The sequence below is a fragment of the Procambarus clarkii genome, chromosome 42 (assembly GCF_040958095.1).
Source record: "Procambarus clarkii isolate CNS0578487 chromosome 42, FALCON_Pclarkii_2.0, whole genome shotgun sequence".
Taxonomy (NCBI): domain Eukaryota; kingdom Metazoa; phylum Arthropoda; class Malacostraca; order Decapoda; family Cambaridae; genus Procambarus; species Procambarus clarkii.
Genome location: NC_091191.1, coordinates 23,141,495 through 23,166,201, shown reverse-complemented (window position 1 = coordinate 23,166,201; position 24,707 = coordinate 23,141,495). Strand labels below are relative to the sequence as shown.

General features: G+C 47.3%; 3 protein-coding genes across 4 annotated transcripts in view; 1 reads left to right on the top strand and 2 right to left on the bottom strand.

The window, feature by feature from the left end:
- Nucleotides 1-24,707, bottom strand: part of LOC123770245 (acetylcholinesterase) — a 488,614-nt gene that overhangs the window by 300,337 nt on the left and 163,570 nt on the right. The window contains exon 2 of one of the 2 annotated variants that reach the window (XM_069339942.1): nt 21,707-21,771. The gene's annotated coding sequence lies outside the window, so the exon portion shown is untranslated. The remainder of the gene's footprint in view (nt 1-21,706; nt 21,772-24,707) is intronic. The other variant, XM_069339943.1, reaches the window with a different exon arrangement.
- LOC138373428 (hepatitis A virus cellular receptor 1-like) lies at nt 13,568-15,983 on the top strand. The gene is made up of 2 exons (XM_069339633.1): nt 13,568-13,817; nt 15,046-15,983. The coding sequence occupies exons 1-2, from the start codon at nt 13,568-13,570 to the stop codon at nt 15,981-15,983; spliced, it is 1,188 nt and encodes a 395-aa protein (XP_069195734.1).
- Nucleotides 23,517-24,665, bottom strand: LOC123770367 (uncharacterized protein slr1819-like). Its single transcript, XM_045762205.2, has one exon. It carries the CDS (start codon nt 24,663-24,665, stop codon nt 23,517-23,519), a length of 1,149 nt encoding a protein of 382 aa, XP_045618161.2.

Here is a 24,707-nt window from a genome sequence, read left to right as displayed (position 1 = left end):
GCCAGCCAAATGTAGTGGCTGTGGTGTCGCGTGATTCTACGAATTTTGTGGAGTTTATTTCGCGAGGTCACTAATAATATTTAATACTTCTTGATAATATAAGAAGTTTCATAGAGGCAATTAAGAGGCTATTATCAATAATTGTGTATATTATTTCTCCAAAATAGAGAATCATTTAATATATATTGCACTAGTGATCACAGTATAATATTTACTAATTGCCAACCCACAACAGGGTAGGATATTAACCATTGACTAGTTGAACTATTATCGTTCATCCTTGTCCCATTATTACCATAGTCAGTTGTACTATATTGAATAACCTAACACCATTAATGAATGGTCCAGACCCTATTTTGGGTGTAATTTTTATCAACTCGAGTTGAGTTGTGTATATATAATAATTTACTTATGATCATTACACCTTTGAGTGATTAATTAGTGTCTCTACCATCCTAGGGTGATATAGAAGAGCTAACCTAAAGGTACTTTCAGTGACACTGGTTTATCACTCAAATCATTAGTGTGGATGATTGTATATATATATAATGTGTATTAATTTTAAGTGCTAACCTCTAGTAGAGGTAGGATTATTGCCTAGTGAGTGCAGAATTTACCCTAGGCTACCATTAGTGTTTGTTCAGTATTATGAGCAGCCCAAGTACAAGTCCCACAAGGCTTCACCAACGAGCCAGTATGGATAATGCAGGGAGAATGAAAAGAACCCTTGCAGGTCTTAAAGGCCACTTAACAAGACAGATCAAGAAATGTGAAGATTTGTCACAACAATCAACAGTTGATTATGCTGACCTGGAAAGCTATTATCAAGCAGCTGCAGGTAAATTTGAGCAAATCAAATGTCAAATAGCAACATATGTGGCTGAACTTGCCAACACTAATTTATCAGAAACAGAAATAGACGACATTATGGTTGATCTTGCGAATTATGAAGATCACACTCAGGCCACGTTACAGCCTTATGTCAAATTAATTGCCCAGAACAAAGCAACAGCAACAACAGTTGCATCTAATACGAGTCAAGCAGAAGCTCGACTCCCTCCAATTAATTTACCCACTTTCTCAGGAAAAGATGAGGAAGATTGGGACGAATTTTGGAACAAATTCGTTGACCTTGTAGACTCAAAACAATCTTTACCAAAGAGTAGTAAATTCTCTTATTTGCAAGGCCAATTATCAGGTGAGGCTAAAACAGTAGTATCCCATCTGAGATTAACTAATGACGGCTATGATCTGGCAGTAAAACTCCTCAAGGATAATTATGCTGATCCAGAAGTAAGAACATCACATTTAGTTCATGAGCTGTTGCATTTACCCCCACCGGAGGCTTCAGCTGATTCACTCCAAGTCTTCAAGCTGGAGGTAGAATCATTGATCAATGCCCTCAGCCTGACAGCAGATACAAACGGGGCTGAGTGGGTCTTGAAAATAATTGTCCAGGAAAAAATACCTAGGGACATATTGAGACAAATGAGTGCTCATTACAATAAAAGCATCTTATCCATGAATGAAATATCTGAAGGTTTAAAGTCAGTAGTTCATCAATTACGAACACATGACAAATTAAAACCACCAAGTAAACCCTCAGAAACCAACAATAGTAAACCACAGAGTACCAAAGGTACTCCAAATCAATCTAGACAATATAATTCAACACCAAAGTGGAACAGTGGCAGTGTGGGCGTATATGCAGTGGGACCCTCCAAGCCTATAGTTACTGTGTCACCCAAGAACATGACACCAAAGGGTACAGGAAGCTATGGAACATGTTTGTTCTGCAATGAGAAACATTCAATGTACCACTGCTCTAATTTTCCTGATAGTGACGCCCGTGTTGAGCGACTCAAAGATTTGCAACATTGCACGAGGTGCCTCAGGAAACATAACATCAAGGACTGTGATACCCAATTACACCCTTGTAATAGGTGTAACAAAGGTCAGCACCATGCAGCATTGTGCAGAGACACCAAAACAACGTCTCCAAACCCCAAGGTGGAAGATAGCATTCCCACCACAGTACAGTACTGCAAGGTGCAACAAACAAAGAGTGTCCAATCGGCAAAGTCTAAAGGTAATACGACTTTGCCTACTGCCCAAATTACCATCCTGAATAAGAGGGCCAAGGTCCATACCCGTGGGTTGTTTGACCAAGGATCCCAGAGAACATATATCACTAAAAAGTTGGCAGATGAATTACAATTAAGGCCTGTAGCCCAGACGTCATTCAACATCTCAGGGTTTGTAACAGATGCAGGACCTCAAGTCTACCAGGTGGTACAACCATCAGTACGTTTAGGCAGGTACATCTGTCGAGTACAAGCCATTGTGGTGGACAAAATACCAGTAGACCTACAAGTTCAAGGTCTGAGAGCAACAGCCAAATTCCTGAGAAATAGAGGAATAAAATTGGCAGATAATATTAAGTCTGATCACCTCACTGACTTCGGTCTCCTTGTTGGGACAGACTATTGTCATCGATTCATCGGTAGCCCTACTAAATATCAGGGTATAACCATGTTAAACTCTGCAGGAGGTAAATTACTCTCAGGCCCAGTATCAAGCCTGAGGAGACCTATGCCTGCAGATAAACAATACCAGTAGAAATCTAAATTTGTCAGCTGATTATATTTCTCCAGTAGCATTATACTAAGGAGATTACAGCTGACTATACCAACAGAGGTTGATGTTAGTATCATCATTTAAAGCTGGAGATGAGTTCATGAGGCCTCAGTGGCAAATCAGTGAACAGTAGCCTAAAACAGCTACAAGTCACTGCGACCAATGTCACTGAACCCACTGCAGTCTCAGAACCATACTTTACTTTAATGATGAGCTATTCAATCTTCTGAATCAATTAACTAAATTAAACCCCAATAAATCTGATGACTGATTTGATACATTTATTATTTAATCAAGATGTATTCCATGGGCCTCAGTGTTTATATATCAGTGACCAGTTACCTGAAGAAACTTCAAGTTATATCTAATGTCACTGATCTCACTGCAGTCCCTGAATCATACTTGACTGTAGTACTTGATCACATCCAGTCTTCTGGGTTAAATAATATGTAATAAGGCTTGAATATTAGCCTTTCAAGAGTTGACAGGGAAGTGAAATCGCATTAGACTTCTAACCCCTGCAACTCTAGTACGGGACATCCGTCCTGTACGAACAGACACACAAATGTGTGATTACTAACTATAATTTGAAGGAGGAGTATCGGTGTTCGTCTGTTCTAATTAGGACTTCGACCCGTGAGCAGCCCCCTGGGGAATTATGTCGGAAAATCCGACAGCATTTAATATATCATACATACAGATAATAGCTGTATTACCAACAAGTTACCCATAGAAAACGTAACTTGTAGTGGAATTACCGTCTATAGAAAACGGGATATCATCACCACATACTATTATAATTCACCAGCTATTCTGCTGGGAATTGTTCTTAAATACATTAGTCTTTGGACTTTACCATCATAAAAACATCTTATATAAATTAACTTAATTATCAATATTAAAGTAGAGTAAATGTGACCCTTCTATCACTTTCTGAATTCTGGACAATGTCGGCCAGACGTCAATAGAATGGAGTGTTATACAGCCATTGTTGTGTCACCTCCGAGACGTGTGGAGCAAACCAGCTCCTATCATATCTGGACAATGTCGGCCAGACGTCAATAGTATGGAGTGCTAAACAATCATTGTTGTATTGAGACCAGAGGCTCACACGGGAGCAAATTCGGCTCCTGTTAAATTTACTTGGACGTAGTGTTATGGAACCCAAAGGTGTACCATTGTCAACACGCTGTCTACAAATACAAGTTAAGTGTCTATCCGAAACCCGTTTATCATTCATTTGTGGCCATTAATGTCAGGATATAGGGTTAGCCGGTTAGAACGCGAAATCGCCTCATACTAAAGGTAATTAAGCCAGGTCTTTCATGTTCCATGTACTGTATAGTGTTTTCTCTGATATAGCTTGTCATATATAGGATTCTGGCTTCACAGCTAGCGCACTTTTGACAGGTCAAGACGAGGATGCAAGATTATGTGCACCAGTTACTGGGTGATAGAAGCTACCTCAAAGAGGATAATTTGGTGTCTACACTCTAGTTATACCTGGTGGACTAACCTGCTGTACTATAAGAGAAGGAACCTCATCAATGTATGTAGCTATTACTGTAGTTTGATTGGCTGCATATATATTAATTTAATAAACCCCCCCTAATGTGTAGAGGATCGATTTGTGAGATTATGAGATTATTGCAGAAATACAGTCCACTTATCATTATACAAATTGCTATCGAAGTATATAAATTAACGTAAATATAAATTCATATAAATTAAATAAATATAAATCTCACAGGTCGGTTCCCATACCAGTAGTGGGAGTAACTTACTGACAGTGTCACCAGTAGTGGTGGTAACTTACTGACAGTGTCACCAGTAGTGGTGGTAACTTACTGACAGTGTCACCAGTAGTGGGAGTAACTTACTGACAGTGTCACCAGTAGTAGGAGTAACTTACTGACAGTGTCACCAGTACTGGGAGTAACTTACTGACAGTGTCACCAGTAGTGGGAGTAACTTACTGACAGTGTCACCAGTAGTGGGAGTAACTTACTGACAGTGTCACCAGTAGTGGGAGTAACTTACTGACAGTGTCACCAGTAGTGGGAGTAACTTACTGACAGTGTCACCAGTAGTGGGAGTAACTTACTGACAGTGTCACCAGTAGTGGTGGTAACTTACTGACAGTGTCACCAGTAGTGGGAGTAACTTACTGACAGTGTCACCAGTAGTGGGAGTAACTTACTGACAGTGTCACCAGTACTGGGAGTAACTTACTGACAGTGTCACCAGTAGTGGGAGTAACTAAAATTTTAGGTAATTTTAAAAATGCTATATTCAATTTCTTTACAGTTTACTGTATGTCATAATCTTTGCGTTATTTCCTTTATTCCTGGCTAATGACCTGGTTCACGCTACGACGTAAACTGGGAATCACTCGAACGATGGTTGAAGTTACTTCATTTCCTCAAATGATTCAATGAAAACTATAAATTAATGATTTCTCCCTCTTCTCTCCCTCTCTCTTCCTTCTCCCTTCCTTCTCTCCCTCTCTCCTCCTCCTTCTCCTCTCCTTCTCTCCCTCTCTCCTCCTCCTTCTCTATCTCTCCCCTCCCTTTCTCCTTACTCCCCTCCTCCCACGCTGCAAAGGGGTGGCAGCGAGCCAGGATGGGGGGGGGGGGGACCGGGAGGGGTTGTTGGTGGGTGATATTGACTCTATATCACCCAAGACTCCTTATCTTCCCCTCACCCTGGGTGACCACCCTCACCCTGGGTGTCCACCCTCGCCTCCCTCACCCTGGGTGACCTCCCTCACCCTGGGTGACCTCCCTCACCCTGGGTGACCTCCCTCACCCTGGGTGACCTCCCTCACCCTGGGTGACCTCCCTCACCCTGGGTGACCACCCTCACCCTGGGTGACCTCCCTCACCCTGGGTGACCTCCCTCACCCTGGGTGACCACCCTCACCCTGGGTGACCTCCCTCACCCTGGGTGACCTCCCTCACCCTGGGTGACCTCCCTCACCCTGGGTGACCTCCCTCACCCTAGGTGACCACCCTCGCCCTGGCCACACGGAGGGTGAGGTGTGATGTTCCTGCTCCTAAGGTGAGGTGACACTGGATACCTTCACCAACAGTCCATAAAGACAGTCACTGAGCGTTGACCTGAGCCGCCTACCTCCTGCTGCTGTGCCACAAGACACAGCACTGTATCCGGACACAGACACCATCAACAGCCACTGTGGTAAACAGAGAACCTCACCATAACCTCTCATAACGTCAGAGATAATCATGTCCCGGATGTGACGGTCTATATATAATGACCTTGGTGTTGGTCTCTCAAGATACCCCTGGACAATGTCTTATCTTATCATTCTCATTATATTACTGATCATAGGAAATCTTAACTCTTGCCAGATTTTCAGTTAATCGTTTGTTTGATTCAAAGTTATTTAGAGTATTTTGGGGATGTGTTTCCGTCAGCTGAGTCGGTACTGTGTACTGTGTGTTGAGCAGTACCGTTGATCATCATAGTCACGTGTTGAGCAGTATCGTTGATCATCATTGTCACGTGTTGAGCAGTACCGTTGATCATCATAGTCACGTGTTGAGCAGTATCGTTGATCATCATTGTCACGTGTTGAGCAGTATCGTCGTTCATCATTGTCACGTGTTGAGCAGTATCGTTGATCATCAGTGTCACGTGTTGAGCAATATCGTTGATCATCATTGTGTTTGTGATGAATATATTCCCCATCCTGGCCCAAACATTGATGACTCTAAGACTTTGTCTCATAAGATGTACAGAAATCCCATTACAATTTCAGTGCACAAATTACAAGCTTAGAGCAGCTGTCCTAAGTCACCTTTCACTCTCTTACGTTCTCTTTCTCTCGCGTCATGCAGGTCGGCGTTCAATCCCCGACCGTCCAAGTAGTTGGGCACCATTCCTTCCCCCGTCCCATCCCAAATCCTTATCCTGACCCCTTCTAAGTGCTATATAGTCGTAATGGCTTGGCGCTTTCCCCCTAATAATTCCCTCCCTTCCCTCCTTCTTCCTTGCCTTAGAGTCCTTAGACTTAAATTAAAATAACATGACCAAAATTATACATTTCCCGCTTGTAATTCATGATAATTTGACAGACTCCATGACATAAGACTTGGTAATTACCTTGGGTCCGCTCTGGAGTGCGGCCGTAATAGTTAGGATATGTAGAGTGGTTCAGCTACACCCGCCACCGGTGCCAGCCTGGGACCTCCTTCCTCTTGTAGAGTGGTTCAGCTACACCCGCCACCCGTGCCAGCCTGGGACCTCCTTCCTGTTGTAGAGTGGTTCAGCTACACCCGCCACCCGTGCCAGCCTGGGACCTCCTTCCTGTTGTAGAGTGGTTCAGCTACACCCGCCACCCGTGCCAGCCTGGGACCTCCTTCCTGTTGTAGAGTGGTTCAGCTACACCCGCCACCCGTGCCAGCCTGGGACCTCCTTCCTGTTGTAGAGTGGTTCAGCTACACCCGCCACCCGTGCCAGCCTGGGACCTCCTTCCTCTAGTAGAGTGGTTCAGCTACACCCACCACCCGTGCCAGCCTGGGACCTCCTTCCTGTTGTAGAGTGGTTCAGCTACACCCACCACCCGTGCCAGCCTGGGACCTCCTTCCTCTTGTAGAGTGGTTCAGCTACACCCACCACCGGTGCCAGCCTGGGACCTCCTTCCTGTTGTAGAGTGGTTCAGCTACACCCACCACCGGTGCCAGCCTGGGACCTCCTTCCTCTAGTAGAGTGGTTCAGCTACACCCACCACCGGTGCCAGCCTGGGACCTCCTTCCTGTTGTAGAGTGGTTCAGCTACACCCACCACCGGTGCCAGCCTGGGAACTCCTTCCTGTTGTAGAGTGGTTCAGCTACACCCACCACCGGTGCCAGCCTGGGACCTCCTTCCTGTTGTAGAGTGGTTCAGCTACACCCACCACCCGTGCCAGCCTGGGACCTCCTTTCTCTTGTAGAGTGGTTCAGCTACACCCACCACCGGTGCCAGCCTGGGACCTCCTTCCTGTTGTAGAGTGGTTCAGCTACACCCACCACCGGTGCCAGCCTGGGACCTCCTTCCTCTTGTAGAGTGGTTCAGCTACACCCACCACCGGTGCCAGCCTGGGACCTCCTTCCTCTTGAAGAGTGGTTCAGCTACACCCACCACCGGTGCCAGCCTGGGACCTCCTTCCTCTTGTAGAGTGGTTCAGCTACACCCACCACCGGTGCCAGCCTGGGACCTCCTTCCTCTTGTAGAGTGGTTCAGCTACACCCGCCACCCGTGCCAGCCTGGGACCTCCTTCCTCTTGTAGAGTGGTTCAGCTACACCCACCACCGGTGCCAGCCTGGGACCTCCTTCCTCTTGTAGAGTGGTTCAGCTACACCCACCACCCGTGCCAGCCTGGGACCTCCTTCCTCTTGTAGAGTGGTTCAGCTACACCCACCACCGGTGCCAGCCTGGGACCTCCCTCCTCTTGTAGAGTGGTTCAGCTACACCCACCACCCGTGCCAGCCTGGGACCTCCTTCCTCTTGTAGAGTGGTTCAGCTACACCCACCACCGGTGCCAGCCTGGGACCTCCCTCCTCTTGTAGAGTGGTTCAGCTACACCCACCACCCGTGCCAGCCTGGGACCTCCCTCCTCTTGTAGAGTGGTTCAGCTACACCCACCACCGGTGCCAGCCTGGGACCTCCCTCCTCTTGTAGAGTGGTTCAGCTACACCCACCACCGGTGCCAGCCTGGGACCTCCTTCCTCTTGTAGAGTGGCTCAGCTACACCCACCACCGGTGCCAGCCTGGGACCTCCCTCCTCTTGTAGAGTGGTTCAGCTACACCCACCACCCGTGCCAGCCTGGGACCTCCTTCCTGTTGTAGAGTGGTTCAGCTACACCCACCACCGGTGCCAGCCTGGGACCTCCTTCCTCTTGTAGAGTGGTTCACCTACACCCACCACCGGTGCCAGCCTGGGACCTCCTTCCTCTTGTAGAGTGGTTCAGCTACACCCACCACCCGTGCCAGCCTGGGACCTCCTTTCTCTTGTAGAGTGGTTCAGCTACACCCACCACCGGTGCCAGCCTGGGACCTCCTTCCTGTTGTAGAGTGGTTCAGCTACACCCACCACCGGTGCCAGCCTGGGACCTCCTTCCTGTTGTAGAGTGGTTCAGCTACACCCACCACCGGTGCCAGCCTGGGACCTCCTTCCTCTTGAAGAGTGGTTCAGCTACACCCACCACCGGTGCCAGCCTGGGACCTCCTTCCTCTTGTAGAGTGGTTCAGCTACACCCACCACCGGTGCCAGCCTGGGACCTCCTTCCTGTTGTAGAGTGGTTCAGCTACACCCACCACCGGTGCCAGCCTGGGACCTCCTTCCTCTTGTAGAGTGGTTCAGCTACACCCACCACCGGTGCCAGCCTGGGACCTCCTTCCTCTTAAGCATTTTGGGCAGATAATTCTGTGTTTATCTTGAGTGAACTTGTTCCCTGTGACTATCGTCGCAGAAGGTTTTATTTACAAATTAAATGTAATGTAAAGAAAGTTGTTAATCCTTGATGATAAGGAGAGTCACGCACCTGGCGATAAGGAGAGTCACGCTCCTGGCGATAAGGAGAGTCACTCTCCTGGCGATAAGGAGAGTCACGTTCCTGGCGATAAGGAGAGTCACTCTCCTGGCGATGAGGAGAGTCACTCTCCTGGCGATAAGGAGAGTCACGTTCCTGGCGATAAGGAGAGTCACTCTCCTGGCGATAAGGAGAGTCACGCTCCTGGCGATAAGGAGAGTCTTCACTCTCCTGACCATTTGGGTGCCATATATGCTTGCACATCTCATTAGTTATATTTCGTACAACTTTAAAATCCTAGTAGCATGTTATAAAGTTATAATAAGTGACGGACTTACTAAGGCGTGCCTACCTACCTACCTACCTTCTTACCTACACAACTACCTACCTACCCACCTACCTACCTACCTACCTACCTACCTACATTCCTACCTACACAACTACCTACCTACCTACCTACACAACTACCTACCTACCTACATTCCTACCTACACAACTACCTACCTACCTACCTACACAACTACCTACCTACCTACCTACCTACCTACCTACCTACCTACCTACCTACCTACCTACCTACCTACCTACCTACCTACCTACACACCTATCTCCTACCCACCTATCTACTTACCTACCTACCTACCTACCTACCTACCTACGTACCTACCTACCTACCTACCTACCTACCTACCTACCTACACACCTATCTCCTACCTACCTACCTACCTACCTACCTACCTACCTACCCACCTATCTACTTACCTATCTACCTACCTACCTACCCACCTACCTACTTACCTACCTACCTACCCACTTACCTACCTACTTACCTACCTACCTACCTACCTACCTACCTACCTACCTACCTACCTACCTACCTACCTACCTACCCACCCACCTATCTACTTACCTATCTACCTACCTACCTACCTACCTACTTACCTACCTACCTACCCACCTACCTACCTACCTACCTACCTACCTACCTACCTACCTACCTACCTACCTACCCACCCACCTATCTACTTACCTTCCTACCTACGTACATACCCACCTGCCTACTTACCTACCTACCTACCTACCTACCTGCCTACCTACCCACCTACTTACTTACCTACCTACCTACCTACCTACCCACCTGCCTACCTACCTACCTACCTACCCAACCACCTATCTACTTACCTACCTACCTACCCACCTGCCTACTTACCTACCTACCTACCAACCTACCTACCTACCTACCCACCTACCTACCTACTTACCTACCTACCTACCTACCTACCTACTTACCTACCTACCTACCCACCTACCTACTTACCTACCTACCTACCTACTTACCTACCTACCTACCTACCTACCTACCTACCTACCTACCTACCTTCCTACTTACCTACCTTACTTGAAGGACTACCTTCACCAAACAAGTCCAACTGGAAGACAATATCTTTACTGAATTGTCTGGCATTTTATTTAAAAGTAAACACAGTTTATACAATACTTCTGTAAATACACAGGGATTCATTTAATTATTTGCTTCACAAAATATTATATTGACAGCCCAATATACAAAATAACGTTGACCTTAGTAATGAAATTTTATAGCCTTTTGATCACCATTTCATATTAAAAAACTATTTAATTATACCAAATCGAAAATTGTAACCGCGGGCTTAATTCAGTTTGCAATGTTGGCACAATACCTATTTGGCACCCACAGCGGGGATGGTGCCAACCTTACCCAGCACCCACAGCGGGGATGGTGCCAACTCTACCCAGCACCCACAGCAGGGATGGTGCCAACCTTACCCAGCACCCACAGCGGGGATGGTGCCAACCTTACCCAGCACCCACAGCAGGGATGGTGCCAACCTTACCCAGCACCCACAGCAGGGATGGTGCCAACCTTACCCAGCACCCACAGCAGGGATGGTGCCAACCTTACCCAGCACCCACAGCGGGGATGGTGCCAACTCTACCCAGCACCCACAGCAGGGATGGTGCCAACCTTACCCAGCACCCACAGCGGGGATGGTGCCAACCTTAACCAGCACCCACAGCAGGGATGGTGCCAACCTTACCCAGCACCCACAGTGGGGATGGTGCCAACCTTACCCAGCACCCACAGCGGGGATGGTGCCAACCTTACCCAGCACCCACAGCAGGGATGGTGCCAACCTTAACCAGCACCCACAGCAGGGATGGTGCCAACCTTACCCAGCACCCACAGCGGGGATGGTGCCAACCTTACCCAGCACCCATAGCAGGGATGGTGCCAACCTTACCCAGCACCCACAGCGGGGATGGTGCCAACTCTACCCAGCACCCAGAGCAGGGATGGTGCCAACCTTACCCAGCACCCACAGCGGGGATGGTGCCAACCTTACCCAGCACCCACAGCGGGGATGGTGCCAACCTTACCCAGCACCCACAGCAGGGATGGTGCCAACCTTACCCAGCACCCACAGCAGGGATGGTGCCAACCTTACCCAGCACCCACAGTGGGGATGGTGCCAACCTTACCCAGCACCCACAGCGGGGATGGTGCCAACCTTACCCAGCACCCACAGCACTGATGGTGCCAACCTTACCCAGCACCCACAGCAGGGATGGTGCCAACCTTACCCAGCACCCACAGCAGGGATGGTGCCAACCTTACCCAGCACCCACAGCGGGGATGGTGCCAACCTTACCCAGCACCCACAGCGGGGATGGTGCCAACCTTAACCAGCACCCACAGCAGGGATGGTGCCAGCCTTACCCAGCACCCACAGCGGGGATGGTGCCAACCTTACCCAGCACCCACAGCGGGGATGGTGCCAACTCTACCCAGCACCCACAGCGGGGATGGTGCCAACCTTACCCAGCACCCACAGCGGGGATGGTGCCAACCTTACCCAGCACCCACAGCAGGGATGGTGCCAACCTTACCCAGCACCCACAGCGGGGATGGTGCCAACCTTAACCAGCACCCACAGCAGGGATGGTGCCAACCTTACCCAGCACCCACAGCAGGGATGGTGCCAACCTTAACCAGCACCCACAGCGGGGATGGTGCCAACCTTAACCAGCACCCACAGCACTGATGGTGCCAACCTTACCCAGCACCCACAGCGGGGATGGTGCCAACCATACCCAGCACCCACAGCGGGGATGGTGCCAACCTTACCCAGCACCCACAGCGGGGATGGTGCCAACCATACCCAGCACCCACAACAGGGATGGTGCCAACCTTACCCAGCACCCACAGCGGGGATGGTGCCAACCTTACCCAGCACCCACAGCGGGGATGGTGCCAACTCTACCCAGCACCCACAGCAGGGATGGTGCCAACCTTACCCAGCACCCACAGCGGGGATGGTGCCAACCTTACCCAGCACCCACAGCAGGGATGGTGCCAACCTTACCCAGCACCCACAGCAGGGATGGTGCCAACCTTACCCAGCACCCACAGCAGGGATGGTGCCAACCTTACCCAGCACCCACAGCAGGGATGGTGCCAACCTTACCCAGCACCCACAGCAGGGATGGTGCCAACCTTACCCAGCACCCACAGCAGGGATGGTGCCAACCTTACCCGCTGTGTTTATCATTAATGGATGATTTAATGATTTAATTTAATTCAATCTTCAATGGTCAGTGTACGTACAGTGACACATGCATGGTCAGTGTACGTACAGTGACACATGTATGGTCAGTGTACGTACAGTGACACATGTATGGTCAGTGTACGTACAGTGACACATGTATGGTCAGTGTTCGTACAGTGACACATGTATGGTCAGTGTACGTACAGTGACACATGTATGGTCAGTGTACGTACAGTGACACATATATGGACAGAGTGCCATGACACATTTCACCATGGTGAACCAAGGAACATGTAAGATCAGGCTGTATCCTTGCTGTATCCAAGGTGTGTCCTGAAAGTCTCGAGGATGTGTCCTGGAAGTACCGAGTATGTGTCCTGGAAGTACTGAGGATGTGTCCTGGAAGTACCGAGGATGTGTCCTGGAAGTACCGAGGATGTGTCCTGGAAGTACCGAGGATGTGTCCTGGAAGTACCGAGAATGTGTCCTGGAAGTACCGAGGATGTGTCCTGGAAGTACTGAGGATGTGTCCTGGAAGTACCGAGAATGTGTCCTGGAAGTACCGAGGATGTGTCCTGGAAGTACTGAGGATGTGTCCTGGAAGTACCGAGAATGTGTCCTGGAAGTACCGAGGATGTGTCCTGGAAGTACTGAGGATGTGTCCTGGAAGTACCGAGAATGTGTCCTGGAAGTACCGAGGATGTGTCCTGGAAGTACTGAGGATGTGTCCTGGAAGTACCGAGAATGTGTCCTGGAAGTACCGAGGATGTGTCCTGGAAGTACCGAGAATGTGTCCTGGAAGTACTGAGGATGTGTCCTGGAAGTACCGAGAATGTGTCCTGGAAGTACCGAGGATGTGTCCTGGAAGTACCGAGAATGTGTCCTGGAAGTACCGAGGATGTGTCCTGGAAGTACCGAGAATGTGTCCTGGAAGTACTGAGGATGTGTCCTGGAAGTACCGAGAATGTGTCCTGGAAGTACCGAGGATGTGTCCTGGAAGTACTGAGGATGTGTCCTGGAAGTACCGAGGATGTGCCCTGGAAGTATGACACAAAGGAAGGCGGGTAACTGGAGCAACAGCGACCCTTCACCTCTCATGGACTTATATACTGTGACTCGCAGAGTGCACTCCTGGCATTGAACGCACATAGTAGTGACACCCAGAAAATAGTCAGTGATATTCGAATGAATGTTTTAGCTGCCAAAGAAAACATATTTGAAATTAAATTCCTATGGATGCCATCACATGTTGGCATCTCAAGGCATGACACTGTTGATATGCTTGCTAAGACAGCCTGTAGAAAACCAGTGGTAGAAATTGATATGGGTGTTTCATTAGCAGTGACAAAGAGAATACTTAAACAAATATCTAATGAAGATCTCACCGACCTAACAAATTCACAAAGATCTGAAAGTTGTAGCATTAAATATTATGATAGATATCGTGAGGAGACATTCACATATGGGACTAATAGAACAAGAACCCGGCAATGTGATGTTATAGTGGCCAGAATACGCCTGGGATATAGACGTATCTGGCAGCTTTCTCAAAACCCAAATGTCGAGTACACAATGTGTCAACTTTGTGAAAGAGAAAACATGCACTCACTTGAACATTATATTGTAGAATGTCCCATATTGTCTGACTTTCGCCCTCCTGGGCTGAGGTATGCTGAACTGTGTAACTACTATATGAGTACTGGAACACTTGATGATATATTGGACTTATACCCAAGATTAACCATGTAATGTATCAATTATACAATGTATGTATGTGATGTAACTATATAACCTGAGCTTGTAAAAGCACCTTAATTACCTTCAGTGATTAAGTGCTTAATTGCACACTAGTTTCTCTATCAGCTATCTCACCCTGTCAGTGTAAAAGAGACAAATGTATGTGAATGCATCTGTGTATATATATATATATATATATATATATATATATATATATATATATATATATATATATATATATATATATATATATATATATATATATATATATATATATATTACACATTAATGACACTATGTAAAAGACACATCAAACACTTCATGTAGGGCATACGTAAATCTGTGTATCTATGTATTTACGTATGTAGGTTAACTTAGCATTTTAAAAGCACCGAATCACCTTCTGTGGTTGATTGTTCAATAAACCCTTGAACTACATGTTTAACACTTCTCTAACCCTGTCCATGGAGGACAGAAGAATATGTATATTTTCTGGTTAGCATTGTAAATGTCTGGCCACGTCTGTGGTAAAAAGTAATAATAATAAAAAGAAACTAATGGTTCTGTCACTCTGGCCCCCACCGTCACTCTGGCCCCCACCGTCACTCTGGCCACCACCGTCACTCTGGCCCCCACCGTCACTCTGGCCCCCACCGTCACTCTGGCCCCCACCGTCACTCTGGCCCCCACCGTCACTCTGGCCACCACCGTCACTCTGGCCCCCACCGTCACTCTGGCCCCCACCGTCACTCTGGCCCCCACCGTCACTCTGGCCCCCACCGTCACTCTGGCCCCCACCGTCACTCTGGCCCCCACCGTCACTCTGGCCCCCACCGTCACTCTGGCCACCACCGTCACTCTGGCCACCACCGTCACTCTGGCCCCCACTGTCACTCTGGCCCCCACCGTCACTCTGGCCACCACCGTCACTCTGGCCCCCACCGTCACTCTGGCCCCCACCGTCACTCTGGCCACCACCGTCACTCTGGCCCCCACCGTCACTCTGGCCCCCACCGTCACTCTGGCCCCCACCGTCACTCTGGCCCCCACCGTCACTCTGGCCACCACCGTCACTCTGGCCCCCACCGTCACTCTGGCCACCACCGTCACTCTGGCCACCACCATCACTCTGGCCCCCACCGTCACTCTGGCCACCACCGTCACTCTGGCCCCCACCGTCACTCTGGCCACCACCGTCACTCTGGCCCCCACCGTCACTCTGGCCACCACCGTCACTCTGGCCTCCACCGTCACTCTGGCCACCACCGTCACTCTGGCCCCCACCGTCACTCTGGCCCCCACCGTCACTCTGGCCCCCACCGTCACTCTGGCCCCCACCGTCACTCTGGCCACCACCGTCACTCTGGCCCCCACCGTCACTCTGGCCCCCACCGTCACTCTGGCCACCACCGTCACTCTGGCCCCCACCGTCACTCTGGCCCCCACCGTCACTGTGTACTGTATGTACAGTATACCCCGAGGCAGGTGAGAGTGTACAGTATACCCCGAGGCAGGTGAGAGTGTACAGTATACCCCGAGGCAGGTGAGAGTGTACAGTATACCCCGAGGCAGGTGAGAGTGTACAGTATACCCCGAGGCAGGTGAGAGTGTACAGTATACCCCGAGGCAGGTGAGAGTGTACAGTATACCCCGAGGCAGGTGAGAGTGTACAGTATACCCCGAGGCAGGTGAGAGTGTACAGTATACCCCGAGGCAGGTGAGAGTGTACAGTATACCCCGAGGCAGGTGAGAGTGTACAGTATACCCCGAGGCAGGTGAGAGTGTACAGTATACCCCGAGGCAGGTGAGAGTGTACAGTATACCCCGAGGCAGGTGAGAGTGTACAGTATACCCCGAGGCAGCTGTGAGTGTACAGTATACCCCCGAGGCAGCTGCTCACTCTTCAAGGCACAAGCACCTAGAGTGACATTTATAATTAACTGTATATGATGCTTTATACTTTATAGAATAATTTTGAAAATTCATTTTGATTTATTTCAGTAATACGCTTAAAATTTTTCACATGTAAAGATTTTTTGTATCGCTTTAATTTGTAGTTGTTTACGCTGCAGCGAGGAAAGTGTTATCTATACTGGGAGAGATTTGGTGAAGTAAATGTTGTTTGTCGTCCGGTTTTTCCCGCCAAACTTGTGACGTTACAACCGTCACATGTTAACGTTTCCCGCCAAACTTGTGACGTCACAATCGTCACATGGTGATGTTTCCCGCCAAACATGTGACGTTACAACCGTCACATAGTGACGTTTCCCGCCAAACTTGTGACGTCACAACCGTCAACAATGTTTCTTCTGACATAAGAGTCTTGGTGAAGACGTTAGATCCCAGTTCTCTCATGTTGAATGTTTTCGTAAACAAATACTTTAGGGTGGTCTGTTTTTGTTATGCTACCACTTAGGGTGATCGGGGGGGGGGGGAGGGTGAAGAGGCGTTGTCACGATCTATCCATATATATGTCTTCCCCCCCACCCCCAGTCTGTCTCTCTCTCTCTGTCTCTCTCTCTCTGTCTCTCTCTCTCTCTCTCTCTCTCTCTCTCTCTCTCTCTCTCTCTCTCTCTCTCTCTCTCTCTCTCTCTCTCTCTCTCTCTCTCTCTCTCTCTCTCTCTCTCTCTCTCTCTCTCTCTCTCTCTTGCCTGATGCATCTTCATCACCATAACCATCTTCACTGCTCACTATCTTCATCATTGCATCCATCTTCTCTGCTCACAATACATCACTAACAATCTTCCCTACTCACTATTTTCATCATAGTAACCAGAATGAATTAAGTTCATAGTTTTCGAGTAACTTTTTTTTTGTATTAACACAGTTAGGAGGATGTACAGTTGTGCAGGTGCCCTAGACTATATGACGGGGAGTACAGTGAGTCACACAACTAGCTTCGTGATGGTAAACTCCCCATCACACAGGATGGTTAGTCACACAGAGGCATGTGATCACTAGTCTCCACTGGCAGACTCTTGCTGCATTATGAGGATATCTTCATCAACACGAGAGTGAATAAGGCAGCACTGGTACTAAAAGTCCCCATCTCGCTACGGGGACTCCAAGCAGCCCGTGCTACTTGGAACTTTTTGTTCCAAGTAGCGAATCTTATACAACAACAAGAACAACCCCATCTCGCAGGACGGTTAGTCATACAGGGCCATATGTTCAGCAGCCGGCACTGGCAAATTTTGGGTGCAATATGAGGATATCTTCAAGAACACGAGAGTGAATAAAGTAATTACAAATCTCCAAGGGATGCATTGAATTTTTTTTTTTTTTTTATTAACATATTAGGTACATCTGCATTAGTGCAGCTACCCTAGACTATATGAAGTGGAGTACAGTGTGTCAAAAAAAAACTAACTAGGTGATGCTATAAAATCCCCATCACACAGGATGGTTAGTCATACAGAGGCATGTGATTAGCGGTCTGCACTGGCAGACTCCGGATGCATTTTGAGGATATCAACAACACAAGATTGAATAAGGTAGCAGTGGTAATACAAGTCCCCATCTCGCAGGATGGTTAGTCATACAGAGTCATGTGTTTAATAGCCTGCACTGGCAAATTTTGGGTATACTGTGAGGATATCTTCAAGAATACGAGAGTGAATAAAGTAATTGCAAAGCTCCAGGTACCTCATGCCAACTGGTCTGAAAGGTCTAATAATTGGGCATTCAGTGATGTAGTGCGGGAGATCATGCCGTAGTTCCTGCTCACAGAGTTTGCAACTGGAGTGCTCAGGATTGGGAGACCCGTCACCTGCAGCCACCTGCCACAGGTAACGGTAACCCAACCTGATCCTTGCAACCACTGTGTCGCACAGTCTAGTGGACGTTTTGTGCTGTCCATAGATGTAGGTTTCAGATCTGAACAAATCATAGCTTTTTATACTAGTACTTTCAGGTCGTTGGGAGTCAGTAAGTTCTTTCCTATCAGATCTGAATGTTTGGACCAATACAGTTTTGACAGCAGAGATAGGGATACCTAGATCTAATTCAACTTCAAACTTGTTACACGCTAATTTGGCTGCAATGTCTGTCTCATTATGATGGGTTATATTTATGTGTGAAGGTATCCATACAAAGGAAATTCGAGACCCTTTACTCTGTGCATCAATTAGGTCATTTATAATTGGGAGTATGAGGTTCTTGCTGTCGATCTTCCAAGAGAAGTTTTCGATTGCTTGAAGAGCAGACTTTGAATCGCAGAATATTATTCCTCCTCCAATATTTTTTAATGTGCTGGCTGCTAAATGTAATGCTGCTAGTTCTGCTTGTGTGGAGGTCAGCCAGTTGTTTAGCCTGACACTGACAGACTTTGTGCAAATATTATTTCTATAGAACCTACATGCCGCTGCAGTCCGTCCAGTAGAAGACTGGACTGAGCCGTCGGTGTAGACACAGTGCTCGTGAGATCTTAGACTCTCGATGGAGGAGGCAATTGTTTCAAGAGTGACAGCTTTGAGTAGAGCAAGATTCTCATTATCTTTCTTGGTGACAGGTGTGTATGATACTTGAATGGTGGGGTACAGATAAAGAGGAATATCAGAGACAGGTAGATTGCACTTAAAAGGAATGTTAAGTTTAATGAGATTGTAAGCATTGTTTCTCAGCCAATTATCATAAAAGGAGTGAGTTGGTATGTCGGCACCAGTCAAAAGGGTGTTAACAGCACTAAATAATTTGTCTCTGAGCAATGTAGGAGATGTAGGATCTCTCATGACTTTAAGACAGAAGGTAGTGTTAACTTGCATTATTCTCTCTAGTATGGTTGGAAACTTCAGTTCTTCCCTCATGTTGATGATTCTTGTGCATCTTGGGGCACCAAGAATTATCCTCATGGCCTCGTTCTGTATTACTTCAAGTTTGTCCAACACAGAGGAGGGGAAATTAATTAAGTGCAGAGCATTATAATCAACGAGAGATCTAACAAACATCATATAGAATAGTCTAGCATATTTAATATTGATACCAATATTCTTACCAGTAAGTGTTCTCAATGGTTTTAGTCTTTCTTTTAACCTACGGTGTAGATCATTTACAATGTCACTGTTAATACCAACTCCAAGGTATTTGTGCTGCCCACACGTTTCAATGTTCTGGTTGCATTGAACTCATGAAGACGATCGGTAAACTCTGCGGAAATCACAACTCTGATTTCATTACTGCTTGCATTAATGGCAGGGGAAGGGAAGAAGGGTAGGGGTGGGGGGGGGGGATGGTCTTAGGCCTACCCAGACTGGCCTGTTTTTGTATTCCTGAATCCCGGACCATTTACCCCACAACCTTGGGTGTGGTGGGTGGTCTACTTTGGTGACTTGCTCCACCCACCACCCACCACAGTTCACCACCCACCACCCACCACCCACCACCCACCACCCACCACCCCTTACAGTTCACCACCCACCACCCACCACCCACCACAGTTCACCACCCACCACCCACCACCCACCACCCACCACCCACCACCCCTTACAGTTCACCACCCACCACCCACCACCCACCACCCACCACAGTTCCTTGCCATATTATTCTGGCTCAGTGTATGAGGCCAAAGAGTTTGTGTTGAGTGTGGTGGTAACTGTGGTGTGGTTGTGTTGAGTGTGGTGGTAACTGTGGTGTGGTTGTGTTGAGTGTGGTGGTAACTGTGGTGTGGTTGTGTTGAGTGTGGTGGTAGTTGTGGTGTGGTTGGGTGTGGTGGAGGCAAGAGTCTCTACCACAGCACCCCTGGCGCTCCTCCAGGTGTGGAAAGGCCTCTGATCGCCTCTGATAGTTACGAGCCAAAATACTCTCTCCTATTTCTGGAATTCCGGGAAATGCATTTGAGAATAAATCAACGAGCGGAATATAAACTCTTCAACCCGGTTTACGGGAGGAGTTGGTTTGTAGCACTCAGTACTCTTACTTGAGTGATGGTTTACTTCGTCATCAATGATATATTTGGTGGAGAGTAAACTTATAGCGAAGACCATGAATGTTTGTCTTATAGTCATAATATACGAAAGAAGAATCTCACACAATATATTGACTTTAATTTATCGAAAATTAAATGGTTTTCCAGGCTTCTTCAAGCCAAAATTATTTACAAGCTAATTATTTACAACTAACCATTTACAAGCTGACCATCAACAAGCTGACCATTAACAAGCTGACGCGCGCACTAATTTAGGAAGGGTGGATAGTAGGCTGAGTGTCTGTGACTGCTGACGGATGTTGCTGACCCCGTTGTGAGAGTGAAGCATGCTGCTGACCCCTGAAGGGAGGGGGGGGAGGCTTCCCCAGATGTGTGAGCAGTGCTCCAGACCAGACCACTGCTGACCCCTGAAGGGGGGGGGGCGGGGAGGCTTCCCCAGATGTGTGAGCAGTGCTCCAGACCAGACCACTGCTGACCTTTGTAGCGGTGACGCAACTGAAGTATTGAAGAAGCTCCTGAACACGGAGATAATGCCAGAGTCTTGGCAGCATACTTGGCATGCTGTAAGAGCATAGTGACCACCACCATTGTGCTAACTAGGGGGGGAATGTCGCCAGCATAACACTACAGATGGACTGAGAGTCTAAGTAGCCAGCTTGAAGGGAGGGAGAGAGAGAGAGAAGGAATAAGATTTTGAAAAAGGAAATTGAAAAAGACTGAAACATTACTCACTTTGTTAACCAGTCTTTTGACAGGCAGGGAGAGAGAGAGAAAGAGAGAGAGAAAGAGAGAGAGAGAGAGAGAGAGAGAGAGAGAGAGAGAGAGAGAGAGAGAGAGAGAGAGAGAGAGAGAGAGAGAGAGAGAGAGAGAGAGAGAGAGAGAGAGAGACAGAGACAGAGAGAGAGAGACAGAGAGAGAGAGACAGAGAGACAGAGACAGAGACAGAGAGACAGAGAGAGAGAGACAGAGAGAGAGAGACAGAGAGAGAGAGACAGAGAGAGAGAGACAGAGAGAGAGACAGACAGACAGACAGACAGACAGAGGCAGAGAGAGAGAACGCTAGTGTGTGTGTTGCTACTCTCTCACAAATACATATATAAATGCCACCACCACCACCACCACCTTCAGCTTTAGTGAGCAGTAGACCAAGTATCGGGACTCAGGGAGCCGGGAGAGAGCCCAGGGAGGGACTAGAGGTTAACATACTTCAAGGACAGGAGTAGACACAAATAAATGGTAAATCGTTCACTTTACTCAAATAATCCTAAAATCATTTATTGTTTACTAACCCGAGGGGATCAGTGGAGCTCCATATCCCTGAAGTACGGCCGTCAACTTACTCGGGAAGGATCACCTGACAATTAGAGAACACAATGTCAGTGGATTAAGCAGGGCGATAAGGCCATCAGTAGTTCACTAGGTACAACTAACATACATGGGGTTGAGAGGCTAAACATTAGTTTATTCAGTACTTCAGGTGGATTGTCCCATGGTTCCCTAGTTGAGGTCAACTGAATTAATGATGTAATGTTACAAGGACAAGCGTACAGTACTCACTGCTAGTGCTATTCATGGTATGTGAGGTCCGTGATGTTTCCTGCTTCACCAGGCCTGAGCACGCTCAACACCTCCCCGCCCCTCCCACCCTGTCTCCCGTCCTCCATCTAAACGTGATCTGATATACAACAGTGAATCGTTCAGAGTATTTTGATACAATACTAATCCCCAGTGGATTAGCTAGGCCGCAGGTAAACTTATTTTTTTTGTTCTACCACAGACGTGGCCAGACATTTACAATGCTAACCAGCATATATACATTTTCTTCTGTCCTCCATGGACAGGGTTAGAGATGTGTTAAACATATAGTTCAAGGGTTTATTGAACAATCAACCACAGAAGGTGATTCGGTGCTTTTAAAATGCTAAGCTAACCTACATACGTAAATACATAGATACACAGATTTACGTATGCCCTACATAAAGTGTTCGATGTGTCTTTTACATAGTGTCATTAATGTACATTTACAAAGGTGAAATGTAATTCTGATCAGCTTCCATATATACTTTATACACATACATATACATACACATACACATATATACATTCATATACATATATACATACATATATACACACACATGCATTCACATACATTTGTCTCTTTTACTCTGACAGGGTGAGATAGCTGATAGAGAAACTAGTGGCCAATTAAGCACTTAATCACTGAAGGTGATTAAGGTGCTTTTACAAGCTCAGGTTATATAGTTACATCACATACATACATTGTATAATTGATACATTACATGGTTAATCTTGGGTATAAGTCCAATATATCATCAAGTGTTCCACTACTCATATAGTAATTACACAGTTCAGCATACCTCAGCCCAGGAGGGCGAAAGTCAGTCAATATGGGACATTCTACAATTTAATGTTCAAGAGAGGGCATGTTTTCTCTTTCACAAAGTTGACACATTGTGTACTCGACATTTGGGATTAGAGAAAGTACAAAATCTGTGTTTCACTTAAATCAAATTTAATACATTTCAAGATGTTCGACGACACATGAGACCAGGACTCGGACACAGGTGCGCTACATGGTGTCCAATCTAATAATGAGACATTACCACTACTTATAGTTTTACCAGGTGCTCGTGGTCTCATATCAGCCCATCCTCTCATGTGTTCACGTCCTCACTAAACTGATGGACTAAACTGCTCGAACCTAACCTCACCTAACTTAACCTAATCTCATGTAACTTAACTTAATCTCATGTAACTTAACCTAATCTCATGTAACTTAACCTAACGTCACCTAACTTAACCTAACCTCACCTATCCTATCCTTACCTAACTTAACCTAACCTCACCTATCCTAACCTCACCTATCCTAACCTCACCTATCCTAACCTCACCTAACCTAACCTCACCTATCCTAACCTAATCCCACCAAGGACCCACGAACTGGAAAAAATGGGTCACGTCAGCTTTGCGAGCGGCGGTAATTAAGAGTATATCAGTTATTGGCCTTATGGGACTTATACGTCAAATGTGATGATTTATAAACCCCGTTATCGCATTTGATATGATCTCATCCCGTTAACAGACTCTAACAATGTCCCTTCCAACAATGTCCACTCCAACAATGTCCCTTCCAACAATGTCCACTCCTGCAATGTCCACTCCAACAGTGTCCACTCTAACAATGCCCACTCCAACAATGTCCACTCCTGCAATGTCCACTCCAACAATGTCCACTCCAACAATGTCCCTTCCAACAATGCCCACTCCAACAATGTCCACTCCAACAATGCCCACTCCAACAATGTCCACTCCAACAATGTCCACTCCAACAATGCCCACTCCAACAATGTCCACTCCAACAATGCCCACTCCAACAACGCCCACTCCAACAATGTCCACTCCAACAATGTCCCTTCCAACAATGTCCACTCCTGCAATGTCCACTCCAACAGTGTCCACTCTAACAATGCCCACTCCAACAATGCCCACTCCAACAATGTCCACTCCAACAATGCCCACTCCAACAATGTCCACTCTAACAATGTCCACTCCAACAATGTCCACTCTAACAATGTCCACACCAACAATGTCCACTCTAACAATGTCCACTCCTGCAATGTCCACTCCAACAATGTCCACTCCAACAATGTCCCTTCCAACAATGTCCACTCCAACAGTGTCCACTCCAACAATGTCCACTCCAACAATGTCCACTCCAACAATGCCCACTCCAACAATGTCCACTCTAACAATGTCCACATCAACAATGTCCACTCCAACAATGTCCACTCCAACAATGTCCACTCTAACAATGTCCACTCCAACAATGTCCACTCCAACAATGCCCACTCCAACAATGTCCACTCTAACAATGTCCACTCTAACAATGTCCACTCTAACAATGTCCACTCCAACAATGTCCACTCCAACAATGCCCACTCCAACAGTGTCCACTCCAACAATGTCCACTCTAACAATGTCCACTCTAACAATGTCCACTCTAACAATGTCCACTCTAACAATGTCCACTCCAACAATGTCCACTCCAATAATGTCCACTCCAACAATGTCCCCTCCAATAATGTCCCCTCCAACACTGTCCCCTCCAACACTGTCCCCTCCAACACTGTCCCCTCCAACACTGTCCCCTCCAATAATGTCCCCTCCAACACTGTCCCCTCCAACACTGTCCACTCCAATAATGTCCCCTCCAACAATACCCATAACTCTGAACACATTTACTGTCTGGTGTTGCACATTCTCCGA